At 39.0% G+C, this 19,453-nt stretch overlaps 1 protein-coding gene and 2 long non-coding RNA genes across 4 annotated transcripts; 2 read left to right on the top strand and 1 right to left on the bottom strand.

Annotated features, from left to right (window-relative positions):
- Positions 1 to 2,661: 2,661 nt before the first annotated feature.
- Positions 2,662 to 4,124, top strand: LOC137975778 (uncharacterized). The gene is made up of 3 exons (XR_011117624.1): positions 2,662 to 3,021; positions 3,297 to 3,506; positions 3,850 to 4,124. It is a non-coding gene; the product is annotated as an uncharacterized lncRNA (long non-coding RNA).
- A 2,945-nt stretch (positions 4,125 to 7,069) lies between these two features.
- Positions 7,070 to 17,112, bottom strand: LOC137992176 (uncharacterized). Of its 2 annotated transcripts, none has more exons than XM_068837335.1 (3): positions 16,920 to 17,112; positions 9,903 to 11,819; positions 7,070 to 7,610 (listed from the first exon to the last, which is right to left on the bottom strand). In XM_068837335.1, exons 2-3 carry the CDS (start codon positions 9,915 to 9,917, stop codon positions 7,230 to 7,232), a joined length of 396 nt encoding a protein of 131 aa, XP_068693436.1. In that variant the 5' UTR covers positions 9,918 to 11,819; positions 16,920 to 17,112; the 3' UTR covers positions 7,070 to 7,229. The 2 variants fall into 2 exon arrangements, with proteins under 2 accessions (XP_068693436.1, XP_068693428.1); XM_068837327.1 differs by lacking the exon at positions 16,920 to 17,112 and adding an exon at positions 16,524 to 16,671.
- LOC137992202 (uncharacterized) lies at positions 14,911 to 19,125 on the top strand. The gene is made up of 3 exons (XR_011121656.1): positions 14,911 to 15,157; positions 18,210 to 18,311; positions 18,641 to 19,125. It is a non-coding gene; the product is annotated as an uncharacterized lncRNA (long non-coding RNA).
- Positions 19,126 to 19,453: the final 328 nt, after the last annotated feature.

Genomic DNA, 19,453 nt, shown 5'->3' with positions numbered 1-19,453 from the left:
CAAAAAACGTGGCTATCCTGTCTCTGTGGTCAAAGCGGGCCATCATCGCTCCCAACAATTTGATCGACAGTCATCACTACAAACGTCACAAAAAGATAAGAATGACAGAATTCCATTCACCCTCACTTTCCATCCTCATAATCACGCAGTCAAAAGCATCATTCTTAGTAATTTTAAATTACTCCAAAATGATCCCGAGACTGGTAGAATCTTTTCGCAACCTCCACTTATTTCATTCAAACGCGACAAAAACTTAGGCAACTTTTTAGTTGGAAGCGCGCTCAAAACTAACGAGCAACCCGGCACTTTCAAATGCGCGCGCTCAAGTTGCAAAACTTGTCTTTTCATTGTTAACACTAGCAAGATATCGGGACCTAAGCGATCTGTTAAGATCACCGATCGTTTCACATGTACCTCCGCAAATGTCATTTATTGCATAACCTGCACGTTATGCAATAAATTATATATTGGTGAGACAGGTAGACGACTAGGTGACCGATTCCGCGAACACCTTCGCGATGTTGAGAAGAATGGCTAGGATGCATCTAAGCCAGTCGCTCGCCATTTTAATCTGCCTAACCACTCCAAAAAACACATGGCTATCTGCGGCCTTTCCCTACATCTAGGTACGACGGAAAGCCGCACGAATCTGGAACAAAAATTCATCTTTCAAATCGGCACCCTTAATCCTCACGGTATTAACGAACGCTTTTCATTTAACTAATATATTCCTATTTTTCACGTTGCCATGTTACCACCAAAAGCGTAGCTCCTACTCCACTATAAAAACTACACGTAACCCATAATCCCTCGATTCGCTCTGACGAAGGGCTAACGCTCGAAACGTCAGCTTTTAGAATCTCTGTACGGTGGCCAATTTACGTTATCAACTCCGTTGATAAAACCAAATTTTTGTATACTACTTCCCCACCGACGCAGCACCACAGTTTCTTTAGAAACTACCCCCTCATGCATTATATATATTTCTTCTTGGAGCAAGGAATGTGATTCCAAGATGTTTCCTGCGGAAATGAAAGGACAATGTTTTCCGCACGCTTGCTTGTTTTTCGAAAACCACGGATTCTCAAAAGGAGCAATATAAATTGGGGTGTCATTCGGGTATCGTTACAGACTGTTCTTAGCCGAGGTGTTAATCAAGGATCTTGTTTTTTTTCCAAATTGTAGTTAAGATATTTTTTCCAACGAGCGAAATTACGAGCAAAGGTAAAAATGGTAAGAGCGACAGACCCGAGACAGGAAAATGGTGGTTTAGACTTAAAGCAATATTTATACAAAAACGGAAAGGGACATTAACTGTCAGCGGCAAGGAGATGGCAAATGTTATCGCTGTTGCTGAAAGTGCGGATACCTCTTCTATTAAGGTACATTGTTTACTTAGTTTTCTAAATACTGTACAAAGAACGAAAAGAGAAGTGACATCATTGGCTTATTCAGGTCTTTTCATTCTACAGGTCATGTTCTCCAACCTATCTGCCGGTGTAAGGCTAGATTTAGGCAAATTCGACATCCTTGCAAACGATTTCTCGAAACAATTTATGGGATACACTGTTTCCAGTCGTCAGTTTGCTGACAGATTTAAACGGATTCAAGAAAGCAACCAAACACTGGATGAACGGCCATCACTTTCGCTTTCTCCAATTTCTTTAGACGTGGTTTCTCAAGGGGGATCGCAAGATCGTACTAACGCGCCAAGTTCTCACGCTGGCAAAGGGAAACCTGGCTTGGAGGTCAATGAAGAGCCCAGAAATTCGAAGAGAGCAAAGGCAGATGACCACCAAAGAGATGAAACAGATGGGGCGTTTATTGAAAAAGTAGAGATCTATCCCAGGTATGTTGAACGTGACTATCGTCGTAGCGTAATAAGAAACCAGCCCACTTATCATCTATTTTGCGAATTACTGCTATCGAAATGCTCATATATTCATTTTGTGAAATACAGGTTTAAATTTCGTTTCGTTTCCTCTCGTTTTGCAAATTACAGTAAGCCGTTTTAACAAATGAAAACCTTTTAATATTCTAAGCAAAAATGTACTGGTTTTCACCTTGACATAATTCTATAATCAAAATCGAGGTTTTATAAATCTGGACTACTTTGATAATATAAATCTAGAATTAAGCCTTTTTACAAGTTTCCAGTGCCGTAGCGTCGCTCGTTTTAGAGCATTTTAAATTTCTGAGCTTTCACCTTGCGTGAAACTAAGATAGTGACTGTCTGGTTTAATTTTCAATTGCCGACGGATTTCAAGTATTGGGAGATTGTGCCTATAAGTATGTATACCAGCTCACGAGAGAAAAGAAAGTGTTTTCATTGCAAAGTGAATTCTAGATGTATTGGAGTAAATTCTAGTTATGGTGTGAAAAGAGAAAACACCCCGTGCAAAACACACATGCATGTGTGAGGAACTTAAAGTGCCTAAGAAGTAAAAAAATTCTTGCTCTAATATGATAGCTTAGTATTTTCTGATTCTAAATATGTAGGTTTTAGGCAGTAAAACATTCGCAACGCGGAATAAATGAAACCGAAAGTTTCAAATTTGGCGGCTAAAGGTGTCTCCATCTTGCGCGCGTCCAAAACGATCGTATTACAAGCCTGTGACGTAGGAAATACTTCAGAAGTCATGAGTGTCATGGCGGCCAAGGGGAAGTGTTCGACCTCTTCAACTTATTGCGCTGCTGGAAACCCAATTATGACAAACTGCGCGAATCGGACGGGTATGCCGGGAATAAGTATGCATTACTTCCCGAAGGACGAAACTTTACGGCAGAAGTGCAGATTCGGTTTGTCCGAATTCACAGGAAAGACTTCGTCCTTAAGAAACAGTCAGCTTTGTGTTCCGCACATTTCGACGAAAGTTGTTTCGATATTGTGGGCATTCCGGTTTACGACGAGAGTGGAAGACTAATCGAACCACCGAAGAGGCGCTTGATCCCGGGATCTGTACCGTCCAAGGATTCCATTGTTCCATGGACCTCTCCTCTGACTTCGCGAAGCGCCGAAAAGTGAGTACGAGAGTAGGCAAAAGCTTTATTTTTCTCCATTGAACGTTTGCCATGTGCAAATCTACCGTCTTATTTCAGAAATGTTTATTTTATTTTACTAACGATAACCAAAGTCTGATAACAATTCTACATTGTGAGATAGTGTTTTTAGTGAACGTAAATAAAGTCACGGTAAATTTGCATGAATTTGTTTTCAGCATGTTAGGCGCATAGCACGTCCAAGTGACGTTTTGTCACTTGAATCACAAGGATTTCACCTTTTTTTTTTCCTCCAGTCTAAGCGACATGTAAATTCTGTCTGTCCAGTTGTCATCAATTACTGGGAAAGGTACCAAGCTGATCTTCTATCCAAATTGAAAGCCATGAAAGATGTTGTGTGGAGTGGAGATGGACGCTTTGACTCTATGGATTACAGTGCTAAATTTGGAGCCTACACGATGTTCTGCAATACACTTTTGAAAGTCATACACTTCGAAATTCTGCTGGTAAAAACAAATTTCTATTTTGCACCCTTGTTGATCCACTGACCCTTTAACTCCTAAGAGTGCCAATTAGCACATAACCCATACCTTTGTCAACATTTTGGGGATTGCTATGAATGCCTGGCAGCAAAATTGTCTTGTAAAGATCTACTCATTGAAGGCATAAAATCATGCCCTATTCCCATCTATGTTATAAATGACCACCCTATTATAACTTCTCAAGTTTATCTAGTTGTATGGGCAAGAATATGTGATGACAGGCAACGAATACGTGTCAAAGATGACGTTACAAATTTCAATTAACATAGCTTTTTCCTAAGATGTTTTTTGGTTTTATCATCTTTAGCATCAGCAGCCAAGGCAAGTTTCAAACGCCGGAAGAACTGTGTTGTCGTGGATTCATACGAGGAAACTTTAATGAGGATAAGACAAAGCTTGGAGCAGGATATGCTTGAGGAAGATAACAGTGAATAGACGAACACCGTTAACGAATATTAAATTTCGAAATTCATGTTTTAAGTGTTTTCTTCTCGAACGGATATAAATTCAATGCAACGTTGTCAATAAATTATTTGTGATGCTGAAGAAGTTATGCCGTTGTCTTAATCCTATACCATGGAGAATAAAATAGATTCCGCAAATTTCTAAAACAAGTTGTGTCGCGATTAATGGTTCCGAAAATTTTTTAAACCAGTAACACATTTACCGTGACATTAATCTTAGTGCAAAGGTTAGTGGCTTCAGTGTCTTTGGACATTGTTAGGACAATCAACTCGTTTCGGAAGTGGTATCGGAAATTTCTGAAACCATCCATCATCCTCAAAAAATTTCGAAACCAATAATCGCTAATTTCCCTCACCTTCACCTGTGGTCAACTGCAGGGGTTTCAAAAATTTCTGAAACCGGCAGTGGTTAATTGCCCTCGTTTTTAGCAATGGTCATGATCAAGACAAACTGTTTCGTTAATTTCTGAAACCAGTAACGGGTAATTGCCGCTCCTTTTAAAGTTTTGGTGAAGACAGTGGTTTCCAAAATTTCTGAGGCCAGCCTTCACAATGTCTTCCAAAATTATTTTTTCGAGCCACCCACAAATGGAGATGACACGGTGTACAACTGAACAGCATCGTTCAAATGAAAGTAAACGGTAAATACTTGGACAAAAAGTGGACGAGAGTGATTTTCCCAGCCGAAAGGACATTTTTGGCGGCCAGATAATTCACTTTCCTCGAAATATCAGCCGAAAATTAAAATTCCGTTAAGGATTCAACACCGACAACCGATTTTTGTTAACTTTGGAATATCCCCCAAGGTTTTGGAACGTGTTCCTGTATTTCCATATGAAAATTACCCTTGTAAAGCACACCCGTATAGAAAATTAAAGTTTTCGTGTTGAGCCTCTGACGTCACCACCAGTAATTTGCAGACGAGCCTCCTGGCTTAGAGTTTGGTCAAAAGGCCAAGTAATGGCGGACGTGTAATCACGAACAAAACAGCCGGGAAAAAAAGTACTTTCAATCTTCGTAAAGCTCTACAATTTCGTAAGGTGTGTAAGAAAGTCCTATTACACGAAAATGTAAAAAAATAGAACATACAAATTTTCGTCCAAGAGGCAATGTTGCTTCTTCAACTTCAGATTTTTTTTCAAAAATCGTTCAAGGAACAGCAGAGAGAATGCACCCAAAAATAGTTTGTCTGAAAGAAGACATCATATTTGTACTTCCTAAGGGATTTGGCAATAGTGCTATTTACAGTCCCGAACATTCTAGAAAAAAAAATTAATCGTTTCACTTCCACCGACTCGAAAATGTTTGTAGTCATTTGGAATATATTCGGAAGCAACAAGAGAGCCGATCCGACTGAACAAAGCGCTTAAGAAAGCGCTGAACAATGGTTTAGTGACACTTACGAAATAGCTGCTGGAAAGTTTAATTTCTCAAAGTCCATTTCCCTCGGAGAACTTTTATTAGCATCTTAAACATCGAGTTGAAATAAAGTTTACTATTGATTTCGCTTGATAAAGTGAAGGATTCTTCTTTTTCTGTGATGTTATCTAGAAATTCTCTGTTCCTTGATGTTTTAAACAGCCCGGAAAAACCGCACCAAAAGCGGGATTTGCAGAAATGCTAGTAGCTTTGATCGTATGGATAAAGTCTGGCTTCGCAGGCATTCCAGCTAGAGTTCCATTTTGTTTTCGTTGTCTTTCCTTAAATCGGATCTTGCAGGTAATTTCCAGCAAAATCTGACTCGCTCTTATTATAGCATGATCCTAGAAAACATCACTTTCGACAAGTGGGCAGCAGAAACCCTGAGAGCAGAGCCTCTCTAAAACTCAGCAGGGAGTGAGCAATTATTTCTCGTCGAATTAAGAAAGGCTCTGCTGGCAGGGTGGGCGGCAGACGACTCGTTAAGAAATTGTATCAGGCTTACTTTTTCGCCCCCTCTCTAAAGAAAAGTACGCCTGATCGCAGGTTAGGTAACAGTCAGCTATTTCTTTCAGGAGAAAAAAGGTCTTGCTTCTAATTATATTCGCCATACCACAGCACACAAAAGTCGAAAATAAAACGTATACAGAGGCGAGAAACGAGATGGATATTAAAGGAAAGACTGCGAGAGTCCTCATACAAGGAACGTTTAATACTGTGGTCGTATAATGTTAACTTATGGAATAGTATCTGTACAGTGGCTCCTCCAAATGGCTTGTCCAATTCCACATTTAAGAGTTTCTTAGTAAGTCATTACTTTTCACCTGTCAATCACGTTTTTGACGTTGATTATTACACACGTGGTCCATTATAAGAGACTGCCCTTGATAAGGCTTAGAGATTTTTTATAACTATCTTCTTACATTTTTTTCCAAATTCTTAGTGGGAGATGCCTCGCATGGGTACTCACGTCTCGTTCGCACCTCTCTTTTGGTTTGCTACCTGAATGTTTGTATTTCTTTTTTCTCTTTTGTTTCGTAATTTTGTAGTCAATCCAATGAAGTTGTTACAAAAAAAAACAAAAAACAAAAAAAAACAAAACAAAAAAACAAACAGAAACAAAATGAAATAAAATAAAATAAATAAGATGATGAGAAGCAATGAGAGCATGACGATGTAAATTTCCATTAATTATCTCTCTCTGACATCGCTGATCATCACCCTTCCGTTTTGTATTTTAGCTACTTGTCGTTCCATGCCCTAGCGCGTGCTTCAGTCCAGGCAGTCCCGCGTCTCTCGCTTGGCTAAAAGGAAACGGAATACTTATATCCATGTCATTTCATTGTCTATTGAGCTTCGCCTTCTTTAAGCAGGATTACCGCAACAATGGAAACATTTTTCTGCAACAGTGTATGAGTTCTTTAACGTCATATTTCTTCCTTTTTTTTTTTTTTAATGACAAATTTACTTTTCCTTTTAATCTCGAATTCGTGGCAGCCTTCATGACTTTTTAACCATTTGCTTCCAATTCTGTTCTTCAGACTTCTAAAAAGTCCCGAGTCGTATACATTAACCGGAAGGAAGATAGCTGTTACAGTGGTCCTTCAAGGAGATATCCCTGGCATGACTGCGGCAAACAGAGAATTCAGATAATTTGTGGTTTGTTTTTATTAGACAGTTTAAACCCAAATCAAAAACCCCGAACAAACACCCTTAGGTTACAAATGAATTAAGACTGAAAAAAGGGAACCTTAGCATTGAAACTGCCTGCCCATTTAACAACATTGGTTGTACGGATTACAAGTTACAGTAGTTGTTCTGGAGAAATCACAAGTGGCTTTCCGTCGCTCAGCTTGACTGACTTGAATGGGCAACCATCCTTTGTTTTAAATGCAGGACATTCGCCGACTTTCTCCTCTTCCTTTTTGGACTCTGAATGAAAAGCCTTCAACGCATCTAGCAGCGCTTTATACGCTACGCCCTCATGGTGCGATGCTGGGACCTTGGAAAATTCTGCGATACATTCTTTGATGGTCTTGGCATTTTTGAAGGGGCACACATCTTTCTGAAACGCGGGGCACCTTTTCACTTCGTCAATGAAAGGCTGTTTTGATAACTTGATGTAAGGGCAGCCACCATCCTTGAATGTGGGGGTACCTTTGATAGGTTTGTTCTCGAAAACACTCTGAAAGAATAATATTTGTAAATGATTCATCAAATCTTAGCAAAAACTCAATACCCACTTGACCCCATTGCTTCTTACAACTGGATTACTGAACCCGATAAACATAAGACGACAATCGAGCAATATTAAATGGTAATGAAGGTTTAACACCAAATGGTCTGAAAAACCTTGAACATTAACCAATAAAAAACTAAAATGATCAGGGACTAATCCTTCAAGTTTGCAACAAAGAATTCTCACGCGTATATTTGTTACGACTGTCGAGGAACGGTTTATATCGTTTTAACTTTGAGAAAAAACCCCTATTGAAGAAAAAAAGGGTGTTTTGCGGCATTCAGAGGGCATGAAACGAGTAAGGGTAGTGTTACAAGGCAACTTCGAATCCATGAACACTACTGGTTGCATTTGTCTTCAGTAGTCGAACTCTTCAACAGCTTTTTTTCTTTGATTTGTATTATTCAACGGAGCTCACAGCGGTGACAGATATCTCTGTGTGGTCATTTTGCAATTGACTGCTCAGATAGCGTCTGGATTTTTCGCCGGTTTTATCAGTGAAACCATTATGTAACACTCTATTTTAAGAGCAAAGAGAACATAGAAAACAATGCGCAAAAGAAATGCGGTTTGCATGTTGTATTTCATTTCGTGGTTGGTGGAACGTGAAACTGATCATCCGCTTTTTCTCAAACCGTAGTTCTTCTATAAATACCGTTATTCTTTCTGGACTTAAATAGCATGCCAAAGGCATTTATTCACAAAGAAATGAAAGCGAGGTACTCATTTCAGTTATCAGTCGGGGTTCATGGTTTGGTTGAAAAGATTACGTAATCACCCAAAAGGATAGCTTCGAATGAGGCAGCCTTAATCCTTGAAAAATGAATTTTTAGCTGTATAACCAGAATTGTAAATGTTTCTTAACATAATTTGTCAACGAATGGAGGTACAAAAATCTCAATGGAACTCAGTTCACTTGTACTTGTTGTTTTCCCAGTACAAATCATTTGGCGATACCATTATCGGCTCAAAAAATATTTGATTCCATTTTACTAAAAGAAATACTTGCGGCATTTAAAAATGTCCGACTTCAGTTTAAAAGGAAGTACACTCTTAAAGGCAGTTACTTGATCTGCGTTGGGAAAACGAAATAATGCAAAACGAACAATTGATACTGATAATAATAGTCGAACTGGTATTCGGTTGCTTTGTTTTTGTTTGTTTGTTTTTTAACTGCCCACGTTTTGAATTGAAAAAGTCAAAATTTGCCCTTATGCAACCGCAATTTCAAGCACCGCCGGTTTCTAAAAAAAGAATAGGGAGCTTAAGCACGGACGTTTTTGAGACGCGGACGGCAACCGCAAGTGACTTATTTTCCCTTTTAACTTGCTTTCACACAACCACATTTACATTGCTATGTATCTTTTCTCCATTAGAGATGATTAATACAAAGATTTTGGGCCCACCACTGTCCTGGCACGCGAAATTTTCTCTTCCGGTTGCCGTCCGCGTCTCAAAAACGCGCGTGCTTAAGCTCCCTATTAATGGCTAGGCGGTACGTCTAAGGAATTTAACTGGTATAGAGAAAGGCTTTATTTTTACCCTGTGCGACTCGCGCTGAAAGGATAAGAGGACGAAGCGTGCAACTTGTTTTTTAATCCCGCACGGTGCGATATACGCATCCGAAGAGCTCTTAGGCATCGCTCCATTGCTTATTTGGTTATTCGTATACAACATGCGCCCTTCATCATCAGTTGAAAATTCTTACTCGTTGTTAACGTCAATTTGTTTCTGCGTATCGCGTACTAGGCGATACATGGATACAAATACATACAGAGTGAACATAGTAAATGTTGCAGGGTATTCAGCTTTACTTTGCTGGAATAACAGAATGTGGCATTTGGTTATTTTCAACAGAAGGAAGGTGAAACTCGAACAAGACGAGTTGGGCAGCCATAGCCGGTAAATGTCCTTAGTTTTGAGGTCGATTCTTTTCTTCTTTTCACTTTCTTTTTATTCTTACACCGAATTGAGATGATTGAAGGATATGACAGCAAATCAATTCGGGCTGAGTAAGCAACCCGATCATCGACTTTCACCATAATCAATTTGTAATAGATGGAACTAACCTGGGAAACTAGCATAGGTGGGACCGGTTGAGTCTCGACTCACGGCGAATTGTACAAGTGTTAAGTCTTTACCCGCCATTAGCCCAGCGCAAACTGAGCTAGAAGGCTCTGCAAGGTAGCAGTTGTCTTAATTCAGATGAAACGTGTAAAAAGCGAAAACATAACTTACCATTGTTCCTGCCATCGTTTCGACACGTTGACCAAGTTCAAAGCAAATGGATAACGCGAACAGATCTCAGGCCGTTTTATTTATATGTTACACGTGACGCCAATCATGTTAGCACATGTAAACCTCAAAATGGAAAACAGAATTGGTAAGCCAATCAAACGAAACTTCCCAGTGTACTTTGGAACTTGGAGGTGTACTTTGTAGCTTACTCAGGGCGCTTTCCTTTTGTCAGAACTGGCCGGCCAGACCCGTCAGTTTGCAAAGAAAATGCAACAATTTAAAGGTGGCGGGTCAGTTCTGTCAAATGGAAAGCGCCCTCAGTTGTCACTTTGGACCCCGTGGAATTGCGCGGAAATCTCTGTGCAAATAAACAAGTTTGCAGGACAGTTCTAAAAATCGTTTAGTTGAATTACTGCGAGAGTGAGACCTAAGTGTACAAATTTCATAATTAAAAACATATTTTTCGCAGTCATGGGTATTTGCGTGTTCGGGGTGACTATTCAGTGACTATCCTGCCCGCGATTCAACCACTTTGGATTACGAAATTGAGTCCAAGTACTAATTCAACTTGTAGGGGTTGCGCCCGGGGGTTGCGCCAAGGTTACTCCAACACTTTTTTCACAAAGCAATGATTGTTTAGGGTACACGATCGCGCGAAGTGAATATGAATTTCCACAACAAGAGGGAAAATAAAAAGGCACCGAAACCTTTGCTTAACATTTGGTTTTGACTTACAGTACGGATTAATGCACAACAACAAACGAAACAAAAGTTCCTAGAAATGTTCCTTATCTCTGTTCCTGAAAACGCGGGTAAATATCATTCTCCCAGCGGAGAATTACAAAATGACACATATTTTTTTTTATAACCTGCACATCATCTCCTTAAACTCAAGAGGATGTTAAATCTCATGAGAATGTGCTTTACTAACACACAGACCATTAGAAAACGTAATAGAGCCGGGCTGAGGAGAGGTATTAATAAAACGTCCTGCAAAAGAAATTAAAGTGTGAATGAAATCTCCATGCAAATGCAGTGTTAGTTAGAGTGCAATAAAATATATAACATGCAGCAGCTGCATGAAGAATTAGTTCAGACCTTTTTCGATTAAATGACTGAACGTCTGGTCAACATATGAAACAACGTACAAATTTGTATTTTTTTTAGAATATTTAAATACTTCTTTAAACAAATTGTGTCATCAGAAAAATATTTTTACGTGTAGTGTAGTTTGGCATAGCAGATTCCACTCAAGAAGTTATAAGCCAGGCCCCAGTTGTTCAAACGACGGAGAGCGCTATCTGCCGGATAAATCACTATCCACTGGATAACTCAATTGGTTTTGCTGGTGTTTACCCGCTGGATAGTGATTTGTCCGGTGGATAGCGCTGTCCATCTTTTGCACAACTGGGGCCAGGTCCTTTCAAACCGAGTACGTACTATTCTCAAATCATGGCTAGGTATACTTCAACGCAGTTTTATACATCATTTCTCTATTCATCCCGTTATTCACCAAAGAATGTTAAAATTTTCATTGTGTTTTCTTCTGTTACTAAATTGTTGATGGCTTTATGGAAGTAGCAGGATCCCTTCCTGTACACTGAATCACTACTTTGGTGGAGTAGTCACTGGAGAGCGTATCCGAGCAGCTGGAAGAAGATTAATGAAGACGTTATGTAGTTTCTGTGCAGCGTCATTGAGGAGTGAAAAACCACATAAAAATTAAGTTTTATCAAACAAGTTGATAGAGGTGAATTCCGCTATAAGATGGATTTCTGAGCTGGCGTTCCGGGCACTTCCTCTTCGTCTGAAGCCCTGACGAATGGCTAGCGCTGCTAGAAACGTCGGCTCTCTCCCGGTAAGGTGGTTAATCGACTTTTATCAACTTCATCCGGATAAAACCAAAATCTTGGACAGCTGAAAAAACGAAAACATGAAAACTGAAAACGTCGACTTTGTCATAAAACAGCACGTGTCAATGGTTGACTAAATCTTATGCGAAAATGGTTAATTTTCTATAACAAGCAACAGAAAGATCTAGACAGACAAATAGCAAGATATCACAAAGAAAACTCTCAAACATAGCCGAATAAAACTAGAGAATCGTGTTGAGAAGTTTCCCAAAGAAAAAACCGCCTCAAATTAATTTCTACCTTTCATAGAGCTTCTCGTCTCAAACTAACTAAGGGTAAGAAATATACTGCTCGCTTCAGTCAATGGGAAGGTTGCATAACTAGCCAAAGGAATGTTTGCGAAGGGAGCCAATTTTGAAAATGAAACGTTTCATACCTTCGCGCTCTAGTGTGCAAACTTTAGCTTTAAACCAGAATTGGAAGTTTTAGAAAACATGAATTTGTCAACAAATGGGTAGAGAAGTCGCGAGAAGCAACCTTGATCTAAAGGTAAATATTATGCCAAGCGCATTTAAAAACAAAGAGCTTTTCATTTATTATTTTTAGCCGCAGTTTGTTACCATCGAAACGAGTGGCCGTTTTTATACTGGAGACGCATTATTCGTCTGGGACGAACTTGGGCAAACATTTTTTCTGCGTCTGTTCAATTCGTCAAGTATAAAGACGCCCACAAGACGCATTATGCGTCTGGACGAAGAATCTATTTTAGTGCGTCTTCAAAGACGCACTAAACTGCAAAGTTCGTCCAGACACATTATGCGTCTAGTGCCCGTCTTTATACTTGACCAATTTAACAGACGCAGAAAAAATGTTTACCCAAAAGTTCGTCCAAGACGAATTATGCGTCTCATATAGTTCGTCCCGTCTTTACACTAGACGGATAACATGACAGACGCATAATTCGTCTGGACGGATTATGCGTCTCTAGTATAAAACCGGTCAATGGTTGACTAAATCTTATGCGAAAATGGTTTAATTTTCTATAACAAGTAACAGAAAGATCCAGACAGACAAATAGCTAGATATCGCAAAGAAAACTCTCAAACATAGCCGAATAAAACTAGAGAATCAGGTTGAGAAGTTTCCCAAGAAAAAAAAACCGCCTCAAATCAAATTCTTCCTTTCATAGAGCTTTCCGTGTCAAACTAAGGGTAAGCAATATACTGCTCGCTTCAGTCACGGGGATGGTTGCATAACTAGCCCTGAAGCAATGTTTGCGAAGGGAGCCAATTTTGAAAATGAAACGTTTCATACCTTCCCTGGAAACAGAAATGTTTTTTTTTTTTGTGAACCTCCTGCTTAATGTGCAAAATTTAGCTTTAAACCAGAATTGGAAGTTTTAGAAAACATGAATTTGTCAACAAATGCGTAGAGAAGACGGATCGGAAGAAACCTTGATCTAAACGTAAATATTATGCCAAGTGCATTTAAAAACAAAGAGCTTTTCATTTATTAAGTTTAGCCGCAGTTAGTACCATCGAAAGGAATGTCTGGGAAAATATTCGACCTTGAAAACAAAAAGAAAACCTTACTTCGGGCTAAAACCGCCGCACATTTGAAAAGAAAACCAGAATGTGGCATAACATGTAATTATGTGTCAACGAAATGGGGTTGAGACCACCATATCGCAAATAACGTGATTAGTAGTTCATTTATTAACAAAGGAATGTCGGGTTCGTTTGCAGGAAGTCCATTGAGGAGGAGAGATTGCGTAACAAGCTAAACGAGAATCTTCGAGATGGGTGAACAGAGGCATTTAAAACAGAGTTAGTTAGTAGTAGTAGTTTAAAACGAAACAATTTTATCTCGGAAAACTCATGAACAAAAATTTACAGTTCACTCTCAAAGCCGCAAATTTGAAGAGAAAACCAGAATGTGGCATAACATGTAACTATGTGTCAACAAAATGGGGGTGAGACCACCATATCTCAAAAAACGTGATATTAACAAAGGAATGTTGGGATCGTTTGAGGAGGAGAGATTGCGTAACCAGCCAAACGAAAATCTTCGAGATAGGTGAACAGAGCCTTTTAAAACGGAACAATTTTATCCCAGAAAACTCATGAACACAAATTTACAGTTCGCTCTCAAAGCGCACCTTTAAACTGTAACTTACATAACAATTAACATGCTTTCACAACGGAAATGACCAGTTCCACTGCTCAATGGTTCAACGGAAACAATTAAAATGAGCGAGTCAAATTTACTCTTGGAGTATATCAGACCATTCTAATTTATTTTATCGCACCAGAAAAAAAGACAACGCCGTACGCAGTACCCAGTCGCAAATTTGAATGGTCAACAAACTCACAATAACCCGCACACAAACTTAGGCTAAGGGCTCCTTCAAGCTTCCGACTATTGTCGAGCGCGCAGTAATAAAATCAAATCGTTGAGCACAGTTCAGACAGTATAGTCGGAAGCTGGGAGGAACCGCCGAACATTTGATTGACGGTAGCGAAAAACGCATTTGTCTATTGAGCTTTGAATTTTAGAATCCGCATGTTATTGAAAGGCGCAGTACTAGTTTTGATCGACCGATTTTTAGTAGTAGGGAAGACATTTTCTACTCTCTCCTGAGGTGGTTACTTGACTTTTATCAACTTCATTGAAAAACCCGTCAAAATTTTGGACAACATGAAAAAAGGAAAACTTGAAACCTAAAGCGTTTATTTTTTCGTAAAACAGCACGTGTCAATGGTTAATGAAATCTTATGCAAAGATGGTTAAATTTTTTGTAACAAGTAATATAGAGAGGTCCAGACTGACAAATAGCGAGATATCACAATGAAAAAACAGGCGCGAGCGTGGTCATTTTTTCAAGTACGCACAAGTACATATGATCTAGAACCCTAAGTAAACTGAGCGAAAAATACTGCGTTCTTTATTTCTTGTCGAAATAGTTGTGTGAATACAAGCAAAGAATAACGCGTCTTGCCCTTATTTTGAGCAAACTTGGTGCAAACAAAACATTGTTTTGGTTGTGCTAGCGTGACTGGAATTGTCAAGAACGTTCTCGGAACGTCGCTCCTTTGCAGCCTCGCCTTTTTGTTGCACGCTGGCCAAACAACACTGCATTGTTAGTGCAAAAAAAAGGTACAATGCAAAACTAAGTTAGAACATGGTATAGCTTTTGTTTTAGTTTTGAGAATTTAATCAAAATGGTGCTTTCATCACGAAATCTTGGTTGCGTACAAGGAAAATGCTAAGAATAGAAACAATTGCTAAAACTTTCAAAATTTTCTGGTCACTTCAAGTACGCACGTGCGTATATGCGTATAGGACGCTACGCGCCTGAAAAACTCAAGCAGAACCGAATGAAAAAAGAACTTAAAGTTACAAGTAGGTATAAAAAACACAACTGACATAATGGTAAAAGTTTAAAACTGTGTTGCTAAACTGACGCGATCAACTTGTTTGTTGGGTTCGGGTTTCAACCGCTCAATATGGAAGCTTTCCTTGATTTTGAGTTGATAGAAAGAAGTAGCATTATCAATAATTTTGTAGCAAGAAACATCGCAATTATCCTGGCAATTTTTATAAAAACTAAGATGCTTGAAAATATGACAATTTTTATCCCGGAAAAGGTGCTCATTTACACGTGTGATGAAATGCCTGTTGGTTTCACCAAAGTAGCGAGCACCACATGTTCCTTAAACTCAAAAGTGGGGTTGTATTTTTAAAAATATTAGTACTTTAAAATCATGATGATAAGTTTCCCAAGGAAAAAAAATACGGCTCGACTTAATTTCTGCCTCCCATAGAGCTCTTCGTCCCAAACTAAGGGTATGCAATGCACTGCTTGCTTCAGCCGAGGAGAAGGTTGCATAACTAGCAAAAGGAATGTTTGCGAAGGGGGCTAATTTTTAGTTTGAAGATGGAACATTTTGTACTCTGGTGTAAAAGCATAACGTTTTTTTCCTCGCGCTTAATGTGCAAACTTTAGCTTCAGTTTTAACCAGAATTATCATTAATTTGTCAACAAGTGCATGGTAGAGAAGTCGGGAGGTGAATAAATAACATGTCAAGTGCATTTAAGACTGAACGATGAGCATTTCATTGATTAATTAACCAGTTGGGAAGCCGTACGATGTGTTTGCGAAAATATTAGATGTTGAAAACGCAACTAAAACCGTCGCAAATTCGAACAGAAAACCACATTGTGGCATGACAAGTAATTATTGGTGTAAGACCACCATATCACGTGATTAGTAGTTCAGTTGGGGAAATGTTGGGTCGTTTTCAGGAACTGAAGTTCATTGAGGAGGAGAGATTGCGTAACCAGCCAAAGGAAAGTCTTCGAGATGGGTGAATAAAGCCTTTTAAAACGGAATAATTTTTCCCGGAAAACTTATGAACTCAAATTTACAGTTCGCTCTCAAAGCGCACATTTCAACTGTAACTTACATAACAATTAACATGATAACCGTTCACAACGAATTGCGACAACGGGATATAACCAGGTCCACTGCTCAATGGTTCAATGCAAAACAATTAAAATGAACGAGCCAAATTTACTCATGGAGTAATTCAGACCATCGTAATTTCTTTTATCTCACCAGAAAACGAGACCACGCCGTACACGGTACGCAGTCGCAAATTTGAGTGGTCAACAACTTCACTATAACCCGCACGCGAAATTAGGTTAGGAGTCTCTGACAGCTGGCAGTCTTGACCGATTTTAGTAGAAGGAAAGACATCCACTTACCACTGCTCGATCCGTCGTTTTGAGAGGTTGACTATATCCAGAGAAAAAGCGGAGTAGAGAACATACGCCGGCCGGTTAGTCACAGCTGGGCCGGTATTCACATGTGATAATCGGCACACTGCCATATTCTAACAGTGTACTTTGGACTTTTGAACTCTCGATCTTAAATAAGCCTGCGGTGAATTTGAAAAGATAGTCGTGTTCTTCTCTTAAAACTAAACGCTGTAAAGAGTAAATTCGATTCTCGCGTTTAATTTTGTAGAAGAAGTATCAAAGGCTGTTGAAGAAATGCACATTGCCAAGATAGTTTCTAACGCCGTTGCTCTTTCGCATGGTCAATATTAAAAATTTAAATAATCATAAGAACAATTGACTTGTATATATTCACATACATACTTGCATCTTTTGAAATCGATGACCCCCAGAAATTAAAGATGTTCGCAGATGGCTCGACAATATTAGTTGCTGGCAGAACTTAAGAATACGTGACGAAGTCTGTATTAAAGTTCTGAAACGAATTAATCTCCTAAAAGCTATCAAAACCCGTTACGTCAATGCGCGAGGCGGTCGTTTAATAGGTCCCTAATCCAACCTATTGTTGATTATGCATGTGTTATCTGGAGCGCGACATTAATTACAATACAAACTAGGTGGTATCCGTGGATTACAGAAATACGCGGCAAGGGTCATTCTGAATATTGAGCGTCCCCAGGATGTCCCATCGTCTGAGCTGTTCTTCAAATTAAACTGGATGACTATAAATAAACGCATAGATTACTTGACGTCCATATTGATGTATAAAACTATTAATAAATCTAGCCCTAATTATTTACATAGTAGGTTTGAGTATGTTGAAGATAAACACCAAATCAACACAAGGTCAGCCGCAAATGGCAACCTGTTCATAGCTAAGCTTTTTTCAAGACAGGGCAAAGATCTAACCAGTACAAGGGAGTACATGCTTGGAACGGTTTATCTGTGGACGTTAGAGAATACAGCTTAGAAAAATTTAGAAAATGTCGGGCTGGAACTGTTTGTAATTAACACATTCTAGTATATACATACTTTTTAAATTTTTATCCTTGTATTTCTGAATTCTTTAATTAACTCGTCTCTGTCATTCCCTTCCAACAGAATGCCGCGCGAAATCAGCCATCGCTATTTTTTTTTCTCAAAAGGTATTTAAAGTTAGGGGGTAAGCAACACATAAACACATCATTTTAAAGATAAGAAAATAAGCTTTCCAAAAAGCGCAGTCGCAAGTAAAACGACAAGCTTTGTTTCGATGCAGGGAATCGTTTTTTAATTTCCTTTTGACAATTCGTCCATATCTTCAATTTTCATTGTGTCAGTTTACGAAATCGTTTTATTTATGGCTATAAATCGACCTTCACAACTTTATTTGACAAGTCTTACGATAAGCGTGTGATCTTAAACTACCCGTAATATTTTCTGCATAAGATATGCAGATGCTGAACAAATTTATTACGGTCAGTCAAACATTATCCTCCACAGCTAAGCCAATGTGGTAGAAAACTTTTGCGGGGAGCTTTTTATTCATTTAATTATTTTTGCCTTGATTATACTCAGACAAAGTTCAATGTCATAGCGTTACACAGTCACACTGCATTTCACTCGACTCGTTTTTCTTAACAGCAACTTCGACAATGTTAATTAATATTATAGAAATTTATGATGGTACTTCCCCGGGGCAGTGAGGGCAAACGCCAACGCACGGATCATGGTCATTGTGGTGGTGATGATGGCGAGGGCAATGGCAGTGGAACTGTAAGCACCTGCCCTAAATGCTATGATAACTTAAAGAAAATTGGATAAAAAGTAGTATTGCTCTCTCTCCGGGGTTCCAAAATTTTCATTGAGTATTTCATGCTGCTTTTCAATGGTATGAAAAGGCTCAAGCTGATGGAAATTTGGATTGTGACAGGGTAACCATGTCTAGCAGTACTGAAACAGTAAATAATGAAACAGTCCCCTCTAATATTGCAGAGTTTCAACCGTTAGAAATACTTTTGGTAAGGCAACACTTTATCTCGTAGCTCTTACCGAGGGCCACCCTCTCATTTTGTACCTTTCATTATTTGTGTTGTGTTTTGCAGGTAACATTACACATTCCTGAAGATGACAACTCGCCAAGATGTTCCAACGCAGAGCAAGGCTCCATCCCCTGATCAAAAATGTATTTTGTTTTTCTTATATCGACATGAAAAGAGCTTCGTGAATAAGCTATTGACAAAACGTTAAATTGCCTCTGAACTTGAACATTCAATTATTCTCTTTGCCTGCGTAGTTGACGGTATTGTTGGCGTGATAGACATAAGCCTCACCGAGAATGGATGGGGTGGGGCGCTGTGAGATATATCAAAGCTCTCCTCTCCGTGGACCGAGCGGCTTCGTCGCTCATTAATTTGCCTCTCTCGCCAACATTGCCACTATTTTTCTCTTACAAGGTACATTCAACAGGCTACTGGGCTAGCAACAAGCAAAAGGAGTATTATATGTAACGTGCCACTCATGGCTCGAGCAAAAACTTAACTTTTGGCACTTACGTAGCATTTAAAAAAGAAATAAGACAGGGAAAAACCGTTGAAAATAACGTTGCTGTAATTCAAGACTTTCGCCTTAACGGTAAAGAACCGTTTTCGCTGTCTATAGCTTGAAGAATGGATGTAATTAAATAGTCAGGCATAATAGATGAATTCACGTTTTTCTTTCCGATTATTTGATTGATGTTTTTCTTGTTAAGTTGCAACAAAAATTGTAAAAAGATAATAATAATAATATTAAAAGTGAAGGTTTAAAGAAACGAATATCTCTTGTGAACAAGATATACAGTCCACAACAAGCACTCGGCTTCTACAGCCCCTGTGAAGCGCATTAACAAGCCTTTTATTAAATCACTTTCTTTTAAA

The sequence above is a fragment of the Montipora foliosa genome, chromosome 1 (assembly GCF_036669935.1).
Source record: "Montipora foliosa isolate CH-2021 chromosome 1, ASM3666993v2, whole genome shotgun sequence".
Classification (NCBI taxonomy): domain Eukaryota; kingdom Metazoa; phylum Cnidaria; class Anthozoa; order Scleractinia; family Acroporidae; genus Montipora; species Montipora foliosa.
Note: the sequence above shows the minus strand (reverse complement) of the source record. Positions and strands in the feature narration are given on the sequence as shown.